The sequence below is a fragment of the Papio anubis genome, chromosome 14, assembly GCF_008728515.1.
Source record: "Papio anubis isolate 15944 chromosome 14, Panubis1.0, whole genome shotgun sequence".
Taxonomy (NCBI): Eukaryota; Metazoa; Chordata; class Mammalia; order Primates; family Cercopithecidae; genus Papio; species Papio anubis.
This window is the reverse complement of record NC_044989.1, coordinates 55,271,772-55,286,075: the sequence shown is the minus strand read 5'-3', so window position 1 is coordinate 55,286,075 and position 14,304 is coordinate 55,271,772. Positions and strand designations below refer to the sequence as shown.

General features: G+C 37.2%; 1 protein-coding gene across 4 annotated transcripts in view; it reads right to left on the bottom strand.

Annotated features, from left to right (window-relative positions):
- EML6 (EMAP like 6) overlaps window positions 1–14,304 on the bottom strand; it is a 254,910-nt gene that overhangs the window by 148,317 nt on the left and 92,289 nt on the right. For all 4 annotated transcript variants that reach the window (XM_003908660.5, XM_017947530.3, XM_031655162.1 and 1 more), the window contains exons 3-5: window positions 10,582–10,741; window positions 7,104–7,202; window positions 4,051–4,119 (exon numbers count right to left, since the gene is read on the bottom strand). In XM_003908660.5, the coding sequence (XP_003908709.5) occupies window positions 4,051–4,119; window positions 7,104–7,202; window positions 10,582–10,741 (328 nt within the window). The remainder of the gene's footprint in view (window positions 1–4,050; window positions 4,120–7,103; window positions 7,203–10,581; window positions 10,742–14,304) is intronic.

The following is a 14,304-nucleotide window of genomic DNA, read 5'->3' as shown; positions in this document are numbered from 1 at the left end:
GATCACGAGGTCAGGAGATCGAGACCATCCTGGCTAACATGGTGAAACCCCGTCTCTACCAAAAATACACACAAAAAAATTAGCCAGGTGTGGTGTTGCATGCCTGTAGTCCCAGCTACTGGGGAGGCTGACATGGGAGGATCCCTTGAGCTCAGGAGTTCAAGCTGCAGTGAGCTATGATTGCACTGCTGCATTCTAGCCTGGGTGACACAGTGAGAGCAGGCTCCCCGAAAAAAAAGAAATTGATTTTTAAAATAAATAAATAGGCTGGGCACGGTGGCTTACGCCTGTAATCCCAGCACTTTGGGAGGCTGAGGTGGGCGGATCACGAGGTCAGGAGATCGAGACCATCCTGGCTAACATGGTGAAACCCCGTCTCTACTAAAAATACAAAAAACTAGCCGGGCGTGGTGGCGGGCGCCTGTAGTCCCAGCTACTCGGAGGCTGAGGCAGGAGAATGGCCTGAACCTGGGAGGCGGAGCTTGCAGTGAGCCGAGATTGCGCCACTGCACTCCAGCCTGGGTGACACAGCGCGAGACTCCGTCTCAAAAAAAAAAAAAAAAAAAAAAGAAATTAACATTATTGTGCCCCTACTGGGTTTCATACTGTTTAATGTAATTATCTTAAATGCAGGAAGTAGTGACCTCTGAGATAGAATGAATCAATATTAATTCAGCCTCAGGGAGATTAAATGGTTGCCCAGAGTCAAGTAGAGGGAAACAGTTACGAATCAAAGTCAAATTCCCACCTAACCCTCTAGGGTCCTGGGTTTCTTCAGCACTGAGTACAGGATGGACGATGGCTCCCAAGTTAGGGTCCCAAATTTCCAGAAACCCCCCACAGCCTAACAGAAATCAGGATCATCATGAACTCACATGTTTTTTTACTCATGGCTGAAACAATTTTCGTATTTTAGTCTGATCAGAAACTCATGTTGGCAGATAACACATCTTTGACTGATAAAACATTGCTAAGGAAACTATGATTCAATGGCTAGTTTATTTTGTGGCCACCATCTTTCAAAATATTTGTTCCCTAAGAAAACTATGGAATAGGTTCTTTGGTGATGAAAACGTTGGTAATCTTGGAACATACCACGAGCCATGGGCCATCCCAGCTCCCCAGTCCCACGCTTCCATGGGTGACCAATGCCTCTCTTAACTCCTGACAGAACTGCAACCCCTCCCCTAGTTCTGCCTCCCAATCCTTCCTACCAAACTCACACACGCACCGAGGGTCAGCCTAAGCAGCATCTCCATCCTGACAACATGCTTCTAAAGCCAGCTGGGATCTCATCTTTATCGATAGAGGGCTTTGATTTTACCTTTCTTCCAAAACGGTCTGTCTTAATGTTTTAATGGCTGAACTTCAAGCAAATTGAAAGTAGGGTCTGTTTTTGTTCTTTCATCTAGTACCAACTCAAATATAAAACTGAATGAGATTTTGGTCTTTCAGGTGTGCTGTACCAAGCATAGAAGGAGCCTTCAGCTGCTGCTAACAAAGCAAAGTACCTAGATTTCAGCTGACGTTTTCCTAGATTAAAAATATACACCATCAGGGCTTGGTACAGGATTATTAAATGTTTATGAAGCTCTAAAGTGTTGTGGAATATCTTACACTTTTGAGTAGTGGAACCTCTGAAATTTTTGTTCTCCATTTTTAAATTTCTTATTTTGGAATATATATTATTGTAAAATAATTTTACAATGAAGTATACAAGGGAAAAATTATCCATCAATCCACTACCCAGAGATACTGTTTAACATTTGGAGATGTCCTTCTAATGTACTTCCTACATAAAAATGTTTTTAAAGAAAAAGCCACAAATCTAATCCCACCATCACCCCCCCCACAAAGTCAACTGTGAACTTCCCCACATAATAGATTTTGAATATTTCCCAATATAATGAATCATCTAAAACATAACGATTGTACAGTGTTTCATCATATGGATGTAACATTTTATTCAACTTCCTAGAGACACTTAAGTGGTTTCAGATCTTCTGTTTGGTTTATTTCAGATCTTCTATTTGGTTATTTGCTATTGATCAGTTACTCAGCAATGAGTCAGCTCTTGGTTCACACTTATAACAATTTGCTTGGGACAGATTCTAAGATATTAAATTACTGGATCAACGATAATTGACATTTCTAAGGATAAATATTTCCAAATTTCTGGACCAAAAGACCATTATCAGCTTACCCCTCTCTACCAGCAAGGTTTAAGAGTGCTCATTCACGGAATCCTTGCCAAGATAGGGTACTTTTAGTCATAAATTTGATATATTTAAAATGTTTTGTTATTTTTAAATTTGTGTTCCTTAATTATTAATGAGATTTAAACGTTTTCATAAGTCTATTGGCCAACAGTGTTTCTATTTTTGTCAGTTTTCCATGTTCTTTGTCCATTCTACAGATTTGCAAGAGGTCTTTGCATTTTCAGAACAACCCAGTTATCTACTTTGTGTGCTGCTTATACTTTTGCTAGTTTGCAGTTTCCCTCTTTTTGTGGAAACAAGGAATTATACAGAATGTTTTAATATTTCTACAGTTGCATCAGTATTATCCCTTATGATGTCTTTGCTTTTACATTTTAAAAAATCTTTCTCCAATTTGAGCAGTTAAACATTTGTCTATATATTCCTCTAGTTATTTTAAAGTTTTTGAAACTTACCTCTTTAATCCATAAAGACTTTGTTTTAGTGTATAGTATGAAGTATTAGCTTTATCCAAAAAACTGATAAGTTTGTGCCTACCAATTAGAGATGCTATTATACTCTAAGTTGTCATACATATTAAGGTCTATTTTTCAGCATTACTTCTTTTTATCCAAGTCTTATACCATTTAAATTAAATTCTACTATGCTTTAGTAAATAGTGGTACATATCCTCTTCATGATTCTTTTTTTATCCCGAAGTTCATAGTTATTGTCATTATTTTATGCTCCCAGATTAATTTAGGATAATTTAAAGGGAAATTCTGTCAGGTAAAAACAGAAGTAACAGGGATTTTAACTGCATTTCTACCAAATATAAATTTGGAGATAAATGATACATTTGTAAATTTTAGACATGTCTAGAATCAACATTATCACTTCATTTATTCAAGTATTGTTTTACATTCCTCTGCAGAGTTTTGTAACATTCTTTAGGTAAGTCTTCCGTATTTGTTATACTTCTTTGAGTATTTTATCATCTGTCCCTTTCTAACCAAGTAAGAATAATGGGAAGGATCGTGAAAAACTAGACTAAAAGAACTTCAAAATAGGAGGGGTTGGTTAGAGGAAAATCTTCATTCATACAGAAATGTACCATTTTTGTACAGAATCCATGCATGCTCTATGCAAGAAGGTAATCCTTATACTCTTTTTCATGGACTTTAACTTCTATTATTTACAATCCTATAGAGAAAGAAGATCCTGGGCCATATCCCAGGGGTCAGGAGAAATTTTTGCTATGTCAGAGCAAAGCATGTTGATGCAGTTAATTTTGCTACTTGTGAACAAAATAATAAGAAGCAAATGTGGGCCTACCCAGATGAGAGAGTAGTCTAGAGGAAGATTGGGGCGTTTAAAAACCAATGGTCCAGATAGCTTTGTACTGTGAATTCCTCTATTTCCTTGTAGAGTGCAACATGACACCTTTCTTTTAAGGGAATGTAACATGTCAAAGTGTTGACATGCAAATGTGTAAATATTCATTATAATGGAAAAACTTACTTCACAACATTAAAATCAGCACTGTTTTAAAACATGCAATCCCACAAGTATTATGAGTTTTCAGTTCGATATTTAATTTACATAAAATTTCCTTTTCAGCCGCCTGCTGAGCACTTCACTTGATTGTCATTACTTTGCATTTCTAAGAGAGAGCCCCATCAGCTGATGTTAGTTTGCTTCAGGAGCAGAGAAACAGGTAAGAGGGCTCTATATTGAAGAAAAAAAGGGTAAAAGTCAAGCAGTCTCTCAACATCAAATTATCTATATAAACACCTAAAATTATTTGCACTCAAGGTACCAAAATTAAAAAACGAAAAACAAAAAACTTTACCTTTATATGTTTTACTCCACAGCTAACCACTCTGTTTGGCTGATATGGATCCCAGGAAATATCAAAAATCTGTTCAAAACATTAAAAGTTGCCATGTTGGTCATTTGATATGTTTTTGCCTTTTCCAAATACTAGTGCAATTGCCAAGACTCTACCCTAACATTTAGAACACAATGTTACCTGCACAGGATAAAAATGGAAGATTTGGCTTGGAATGAGTCAGGAACTAACATACATGTTATCACCTCATGTCTACTTACCTTAAAGCCTGAGTAGAGAGAGAACTTACCATAATTATTTAAAACAAACTGGTGTCATATTTTGGGATAAACAAATGGACAATTTAGGATCAATTTTTGATCAAATTTTTCAATAGCTCTCCATAATGCTAACACTTTGGAGATAGCTTTTCAATAGAAATTTAAAGAATTTTTAAATACTTATTTTTAACCAGGAAAACATTCAATAGTTAACTACAATTTAATGTGGCCAATAGTCTCTAGCAATCACAGAAGTTAATATTCCTAAACATAAGGCAGAGGCATTTATCTGACACTAACTTAAACAGTCCCTCGGGCTATCATTTTAATCTGACCCAAATACTATTATATTTTCAATTATACGATGAACTGAAAATATATCTGCTACTACTATTTGTCATTCTTTAACAAGAGCTACCAGACAGTTTGCAGGTAGTTCTATTTCCATTTCAGAGACAAGAAGGAAAAGACCGTCAATCCTGAGAATCAAATCGCCCATAGCAATTGCTTAAAACAGGTATTTCCAGAGCCCATTTGAGATGCTGTCATTTAGTGGGTCTGGAATTTAGTCATTTAGTGGGTCCAGATACCCAAATCTTTAAACAGACTCCAGGAGATTCTGACAGAGGTGGATCCATGGACCACATTCCATGACACGCTGATAGAAAGGGAAGGACTACTTGTCAGGGACAAAGTCTAGACCAGAGAAATAACCTAGACCACTAACTGCTCATCACATATAAAGGAGCAATTAGGGTCCCCGGAAAGAGCACTGAAGAAAAAGTATTTGGTCCAAGTATCCATTTCAGCCATCCAAGCTCAGGTAAGTCTGAGCACCTCTAACCTTAACCTCATCTTCTCTACAGTGGATTATACCACCTCAAGTTTTGTTAAGGTCAATGAAGATAAAGTATATCAAGTCATTTTGCAGGGTATAAAACATTCATTATATAAATGTAATGGATTAAGTATTTTAGTGCCACTAAAATAATCTTGAAGATAATCTTGAAGTTAGCCACAAGCAGTAAATAATTCATACTGGTATCAGTAATAAAGAGCAAAATTATGTGTGACACAGATTATGGGGTCTGGGGGAACAGTGTTCCAAATAAAGCATTTCATTAAAACATCCTAAGATTACAGACTCAGCACTAGGTATATGCATCCTGGGAAAAATGAACTGAGGTACAGAAACAGCTTTCCTAGTTTCAGCTCCGAATTTGATTTGGCATGGTCTGAACAGGTGGCAGCCTGCCATTGGCTGAAGCTGGCTGCCATTCAGCTATTTGTTACAGAAGCATACACCTAAATTTTCAGTCTGGTTACTTACCAAGCTAGGTTGCAGTTGATTTTGTAGAGACTTACCATATGGAGGGCAGCTGAGGCCAAATTTAGCCTAACAGTAAGAATTTAACAATAAAAGTTTTTTCTATACAAGCCAAAGTGATTACATTCGGCTATTTCTAAGTAAGGAGATTTTACTGGTTTAAACTGTTTGTAACTTTAGTTTTCTACTTTTTCCAAGGTGATAAGATAGATAGACAGTATACTAGTCCAGGTCAGACTATATAAAATGATTCAGAAATAGAAGTAGTAAATGCAGCATAACTCAGATAAAATATTACATACGAGTATATATATATATAAGCTGTGAAGTCTCCCCAGGGGATTCTATGTGTAGCTAGGATTGGGAACCACTGGACCAGTGGGGTACCAGGCCTCTCCCAGTACTGAGGTTCTATTGTTGGTCACTCCTGAGCTTTCTGAAGACTTGATCCTGGAGTAGAATTTGCAACATCTGTGGGGTCTCCTTACAACTACAAACCTCCATAGATGAATGTGCCATTCGTACTTAAAATTTTTTTTTTAGGAGTTCCTTCTAAGCAAGAGACAGTGAATTTCATGTTTAATTAGAGCCTGATTCTACATCAAGCTTGTCCAACCCACAGCCCAGAATGGCTGTGAATGCAGCCCAACACAAATTTGTAAACTTTCTTAAGATATTATGAGATGATTTGATTTTTAGCTCATCAGCTATCATTAGTGTTGGTGTTTATGTGTGACCCAAGACAATTCTTCCACTGCGGCCCAGGGAAGCCAAAAGATTGGACAGCCTGTTCCACATGAACACTTACATTGTGCAGAAATACAAAACACCTAGAAATTCAAGTAAGACAGTCACGCAAATTCATTGTTTAAACTAGAGAACCCAAGATAATAAAGGAGTCAAATTATTTTAATCATGCAAGACACTGGCAAATTAGATTTCTGACCAGTTATATGTATAAACCCACTTCATTGCCTAAGACTACATGGAATTATTTCTGATCACACTGACTTCAATAGGAATAAGCAGGCCACATTCAATGTTCTCAAATACAACAAAGAATCACAAAGCTGTCATTACACTCATTCAAAATTAAAATGTGTACCCCTGTAATCATATTTTGTGACTATTTTCTAACAACTATTTCCATTTCTAAATGAATACGTCTAAACTATACATAATTTCAAATTCAATTCCATTTTGATTTCATAAAGTAGTAAAATGCCAGCATCAAAAATTTGCTTTGCCTATGAAAAGCAGTAACAATCCATATAAAGTACTTGAATCACCAGAAGCACATTAACACAGTTAGCTGTTAATCATGAAAAAAGAAGATGCTTATAAGTTTAATAGGAAAAATGTATACGTGAAAAATTAACTTTTAAAAACATTAGAAGTCTGAGAAGCAATATCACAGGTCCCCCCCAGTTCTGAAATCTGCATAGCTTGATCCAGCAAGTTCTTACCCGGTCAGAATGGCCAGTGGCTGAGGCCAGAAGTTTTCCCTTCCTCCAGTCCCAAATGCAGACTGTGTTTTTGGCATCCAACCCCACAGAGGCTAAACGCTAAGAATAAGAACAATAATTTAGTACCTAAAAGTGATGGGAAAATTTATTGACACTTGAGAAATAGTTACTGATTACTATGGGTTAGGCATTGAATTTCTTATAACAAACCGATTTCTCAAAACCCATCTTAAACCCAAAACTAAAAATATCTCAATAGATGACTCTCCATTAGCATATGCTGAAATTTCAGAAACCTAAGAGCTACAGCTCCTTTATCCTTTTAAGTGTAAGAAACATACAGGTAAACTCTCAGGAAACCTCTGATAAGTCAATAAAAATTACAGAAACAGAACTTGAAGGCAGTATTTGGAATTTTTAACTTAAAATTTTTAGGTAAAATCTTAATGTGAGATTTAATAGAACCCAGGATTCTATAGTCTAAAAGCTTCAAACTGCTAAAATTTAAGGGTTTAACGAATAGAATAAATGAACATTAATTTTTAGTTTTCTATAATTTTACAAACATTTAAGGTGACTAAAAGATAATATAATCTAAGTAGAAGTAATCTGGTACTTCACCTCCCAGCCTAAATTCCTTGGGTTCAGGTCAGAACCTGTCCTTAAAGGAAAAATAAAATTCAACACATATGATTATATACAAAACCGAAAGTGTGAAAAACAGGCAACAGTCATACCAAAATCAGAGTTTCTTGCAGGATATCACTTGTAAAGAGACAGCATTGTGTAAGAAGTCTGAACTGTAAGTAGATTTGGCTTTTCTTTTCACTTTTAAGTAGCCAGACATAAGACCTTGCAAAATGAACCTCCCTAAATCTCAGTTGTCTCATTGGTACAATGGGTATAGAAAATATTCATTCCTTCTACTTTGTTGGGTTGTTGTATGGGTCAAGTGAAGTAACGTAAATTAAAGAGGTTTTAAACATATGGTATTCCCCAAGTATAAGAGCATGTACGTACTGAGTACATTCGAGAGTATGTCTGCGTATGTGCACACTCAGTGTGGATGAAACAGCCAGCCACACATGGCTAAATGTATACATGTGCTGTTATGCAGGGATTCTTCAGGTTTCTTCACTAAACCTGGCTTCCAGTAGGAATTTTTAATGTAACACACATCACTGGGTTTTTTTTTTTAATGTGTCCTTAAAAAATGTCTTTGCTGTAATTTTTTAATTGAGGGTTTCAGCAATGGAAATAAGATGTGGTTGTATTTTTATTCATAAGAAAATCTGAATGGATGAATTCCATTCAGCTTATTCTTTTTAAGAGAAGAAAACCAGTTAACACAAATAGGGGCACTGAAGTAAAACCCACATTTCTTGATTGAGAAAAAGCTGAAAGAAACCTATTTTGTTATCTGTAGTGACAGGTTCCATAGCTACCTGAAAAGCATTTCTACTGCCTTTGGTCGATTGTGAGGTGATGGGCCATTTGTCATTTCTAAATATCATTCGATTCCAGTTAACTCTGTCCAGGGAGTAAGGCGGACCTGAAGCAATAGTCATCAACAAGCCACGAAATCCATCATGGCTAACATACAAGAGGTTATTTCTCTCACCTGACAGTTAAGTACCATGCAATCCACCCCCACCACCATCCTTCAAAATGAAATCTAAAGGAAAATAGTTAGGATTCTAACATAAATTAACATGGACAAAAACTAAGTTAAAGCTGGATTTCCCTTTGCTGCATTACATTTTCTTGTGATATTTCAGAACAAATTGATAAAGAATGCTTGCTTGAATAACAAAATCAGATTAGAGAAGGTGCACACCAGTACACACATAAGCATACATTTATACTTGTACATGCATATGGATTCTGACCCACTTCAGTTTATTTAGGAAGCCAATATAACTGCAAGCCTGAACAAATACTGGCATCCAGCTATTGTCTCTTTATGTAGACATACAAGAGAATGTATGCATTAAACTAACTGGATGAGATTACAGAGGAGTAAAATAAAGAACATATAATTCCAGGGGTCTACATATGTAGTGAATCTAGTTCTAGAAAGAAAAATGACTAGTGATTGATGCTTTCTTAAAATAGCAGAAAACAGCAAGTAAATGCTAATTGTTTTTCAAAAGTGACTCAAACCAGGTCAACTCCTATATAATCCACTGAATTTCCCACAGACTTTCAGTTAAGCCTCTATGAATAATTTCACAGATCTTTGCATGGCACCAACTTACAGATTTAACTCTGAAATTTGTCAAAAATTAGACTGAAGGAATTAACAGGCAGAAACACGGAGGGTGAGAGAGGGAGAGGAAGGGTGGCACAGGAAACGGAGGCGGTTGAGAAAATGGGGAGAAGAGGCCCAGCCTTAGTGAGGAGATGAATGCAGCCGGCGCCAGCAATGACCCCTGTTTTTACTTTTTCTAGAACATATCAACCTATCTTTTCTGCCAAGTATTGCTGTAGGTCAAAGGAAGAAGAGAAAATGTTGTTGGGAGGGATTGGCCAGGCTTTGTAAAAACCTTTGGAGACTGAATCACTTCAATGGGCAAAAGGGTGAGCAGGACACTTTAGGTGGACAGGACAGACTGAGGAAGGGCCCAGAGGTACAAATGTGCAAGGTCTGGTACAGGAGTCTTGCAGATTTGTTCAATTCGACAAGGGCACAACGGATAAAAGTCTAGAAAAGTTGGCTAAAACAGAATGCCCACTTAACAAAGTGTGGACTTTATTCACTGGGTACTCCAAGCTCTCATTGGTTTTAAACGCTTTGACACTGTTTTCAGTTGATGAAATGCATTAGCAAGAAATTGCCTGTGAGGAGACTAAGAGGTTAAACTAAGTCAGACATGACATTGACTTATTAGCACTTACAGGACAGTGGCAGAGAGAATGGAAAGGAGAGAATGTCAGTTATTGTAAAGAAACACGAATACCCAGGAATTGATGATAGATTAAATTGGGAGAGGACAGGGAGAAGAAGCTAGAAATGACATCAAGGTAAAGAGTCAAGGATAATCTTCTCAGTGGATTATTAGGAGGTGATGTCATCTTTTGAAATCAAGAAGTACTGCAGACATGCTCAGGGCTTGAGGTCTGTGAATAAGGCTTGGTCCAGCCCTTACTCCAAATAGGAAGCTAACAACAGACAACAAAGTAGAATTACTGGGCTATGGTGAACCTGATCAGCATGAATTAATGACTTCTTTTATGGAGGCTTTTAAACCAGATGGTGGGACTAGGGGAACCAATACCAAGGCCTATCCAGAGCTTGGTGTTAGTGTCACAGCTTTAAAGAGGAAAAAACAGGTAAAAAATTCTAGGAGGCTGTGTCAGGAGAACCAGCAAGGGTTGATGGATTTTTGAGTCTACTGGCTATTGGTATTATAGTTTTAAGTGAATTGTGAGAAGTCATTAAATAAAACAAGTAAAAAAAAAAAAAAAAGATACACACCTGTCCATCTGAGTCAAAAGCCAGGCAGGCAACTCCATGTGTATGGACATCTTTAAGAATAGACACAGTCTGGACATTATAGGAATCCCATATGCATATATATGGCTCCTTCCCGACTTGGCCAGTTGCAACAAGAGTTTTGTCTGGGTGTAAGGCAAGGCTGAAAGAGAAAAAGGTTTCTTTTCACATCTTCCAACTGAAGAAAACACTGATCACCTTTTATCCAAATCTGTTTCTCATTTAAATTATCTAACAAGGTGATCTCAAGAGAAAGAGGCTGAACTGTCTCCAAAGTCATTAATTACTTTGTCTAATTGAAATGTTCACTTTAGCAGAGAGGCTCAGCACAGTCTGACAATCTCATTTCATCTTACCCACTGGTTACCTTGAAAATTAGGCGCTATTGTGATTGTAATTATTCAATTTAAAGTCATCTGTATAGTTTTATAATTGTTTTATGTTGTGAAATTTAATTATTGATTTTCAAAATATTACTTGTTTTCAAGTTAGATTTTGACTTTAATTTTTTTTTTTAATGTTGTTGCTAGGGAAAGGTTCTCTTCTCAGAATTAAATCTGCTTGCAGAAGCGCCAGATACTATCCTCATTAGGATTTCAAAGCATGAAGGGGTCCCAGAGTCAAGTGCCGTTTCTGTGTCTGTTGCTATAGATTATACAGTTTAAGTTTCCATTTTACATAGATCACTGTGACACCAAAAAACTACAAATTACAATTGTGGTTTGTATAACAATTTTCCTCTGTAGTTTGATAAAAATGAAACTTCGTCAAATACCAACTGATATTTTAAGGAGTCAGTAGCCGTTGAGAAGTATTTTTCCTAGATGGAAAAAAAATCACCCTAATGTTTTAAATTCAGTGTGTACAGATGTTGTGCCTTTCTAAAAAAAATAGATGTTGGGAATCAAGAGCACATTACCTATATAGGAAACTAGCTCATTGTATAAACTTATGCTTATATAATAAACAGAAATAGAAATTTTCCCATTTCAATTTTCAGCATCTGCTTACACAGTAAATAGAAGTAGACTTTTTTTTTTTTCCAGTTTTTAGCGTGATGTTAATGAGAGTATACGTTCTGACATCAGACACTGGATTTGTATGTTGGCTGCCCTTGCTATCTCTGGTTCTTTGGACAAATTACTTCATCTTTTGCCTCAGTTTCCTCATCTAAAAAGAGGTAATACAGAAAACAGATGATACAGTGAGTCTAGAGTACTTAGCAGAGTGCCTGGCACAGAGTATGATGAATACAAATTTCATCATTTGTGTAATTGGCATTATATATCTATAACCAACATAAGCATATCTGTGTGAATATAATATGGCTTCCAAAAACAAAATACGTACTTTAAATGCACGTTGGACATCTGAAAAGTGCTCGCTGGAAAATATATCTTTAGGAATCTTCATAAGCAAGTAATACAAAAAACCCATAATAAAGGGTAGCTTTCACAATAGGTGAATGCTAGAAGCTTTGTAACTATTTAAGGTTGTAGAACACTTTGGCATTCAGTTGGTGAGCGATGATCAATAAGAAAGGACCCTCCCAATCTCAATTTTGTCGAGACACACCTGTTATTTCAAAGTATCTAGATGTCCCAGAAAACTGCAAGATTATGGCATGCCATGTTTGCTCATTAAGCTGAGTGGATGGAAGCAGTCTGAAAACCCTGTTTGTTGATAAACCAGTATATTTTAGCTCATTCACTTATTCAACAGGTCCTTATGGACCTACGATATGTGAGGTACAGTACCATAGATATATAAACAGAAATCACACTGCTGTCTTTCAAGGAGCCCACTTTCAGAGGAAAGAGACATGTAAATAAATAATTACAATATGTCAATATATATACACAGTAACATAGAAAGAGGGAGGATGGAGAAAGATAGAGGATGGAGTGACCAGCTGTCCAGGACATTAGGGAAGACATGAGTTCATATGACAGACAAGGTGCAAAGGGGATTCATGAGAAAAGACAATGTCCTCCACAGTTTAAGTCTTAATAGAGAATGGCAGGAAATGAGATGGGTCAGGCAGGCAGCGGCGACTCTTGAAAGCTGTCTTAGCCAGGCCAGGAAATTAGGGTACCAATGACTATTTTGAGCAGGACACAGCATAAACAGTTTCGTAGTTGAGGAAGGTAACCCTAGCAGTGATGAAATGCAGGGGCAAGGACAGATCTGTGAGGGGTGTTAGGATAGGCAGGGTGGTCAGTTAGGGACCAGGGAGAGATAGTGAGGGAAGACATGGGTAGAAGGGATAAAGAATAAGAATCAAGAGCTATTGGGGGCGAGAACAGAGGGGGGAAAGGCTTAGGATGTTTGAGACTAAAGGATGAGCTTGGGCACGTTCAAGTTGAAAGAAGATTTTGTGTGGGCAACTGGGTTTGTAACTCACAGAGCCTGGCTATAGTAAAGTTTGAAGCCTATAAGCCCGATCCTGGGAAAAGATGGCCTAACTCTATCCTATTTTTAGTGGGGAACCCAAGGAGACTCCTCAGGTTAGCATCACACCTGGAGTCCTCAAGGCTGGGAAGATGATGATTGACTAGATTGTATGCTCCGTGAGGGCAGGAGCTGTCTTCCATCACTCTAAACAGTTCGTGGAACATGATACAGCAGAGTAAGCATTAACAAAATACTTCAAGAGGGAATGAATGGTGCCAATAATCTTGGCTGCCATATTGCCTCTCCCCCTGCTATAGGCAACAGATTCCACCCAGGGACTAGAAAATAAAGAATGAGCATATTTCCCCTGGATGGCCAGAAACACCTTCAAGAGACATAAATTGAACTCTTTTGCTGTGATCACAGCTTCTGTTTTAAAATCCTTGAGATACTTGGTAGATTCCTGAGATTCTGAAGCATCCAGAAGGAAATAATAAATCACTGCTCCAGGCAGTTGTTCTTACTCTAATCCCCTAATTCCTGACTTATTTCAGTTCTTTGAATGAGGGGTTGGGAGAATGGAATAAACAGATTTCAACAAGTCTTCAAATAACTTACCAGCCTTAGTTACTCAGCAGCGCTATCCCAAACACCTCACATTTTGGATTTAAAGTATTTTTACTTTGGTTATTGTTCTTTTCATTCATATTGAAGCCCATAAATTTATCACATTTATTAAAAAGTTCACATTGCAATTTTTTTTTTTCTTGCCAGAAGTTCCTTCACACTGTTTGTTAAATCACCTCTTTACAGCCCTTTCTCCAGTCTTCCTTTGCCATTTGAGTACATTAAGAAAGTGAGCTTTTTCTCCTTTCATGAGCCAGTCTCTGATGTCACCTCACTGGCTTGATGCAACATGATTGCTTAGAGTGACTCACAATGTTACCATTTATCTATGTCCATGTCAAGAACAGCAAGAACAGAGAACCACCTTTATTCCTTTTACTATTTGTTACCTTTCCCATCAGCTTCCCAGAAACTTCACTCCTTTCACCAGAGTGGCATGTCTCATCCAGGGCACAGCCAAATGGCATCCATGTGTCATCCAGGGCATAGCCAAATGACATTTACTTCTCTTTTAAATTTGTCATGTCATTTCAAAAGCACATGTTAAGCCTCAAAAAAGGAGAAAAGCTCACAAACTTAACTCATTAGATTTGCAAGAGAATATAAGGTATCAATAATAGTGGAGTTACAGATTTATTAAGTATTTATTTAATAAATAAAATTCCACGTATCTTTGGAATTTTA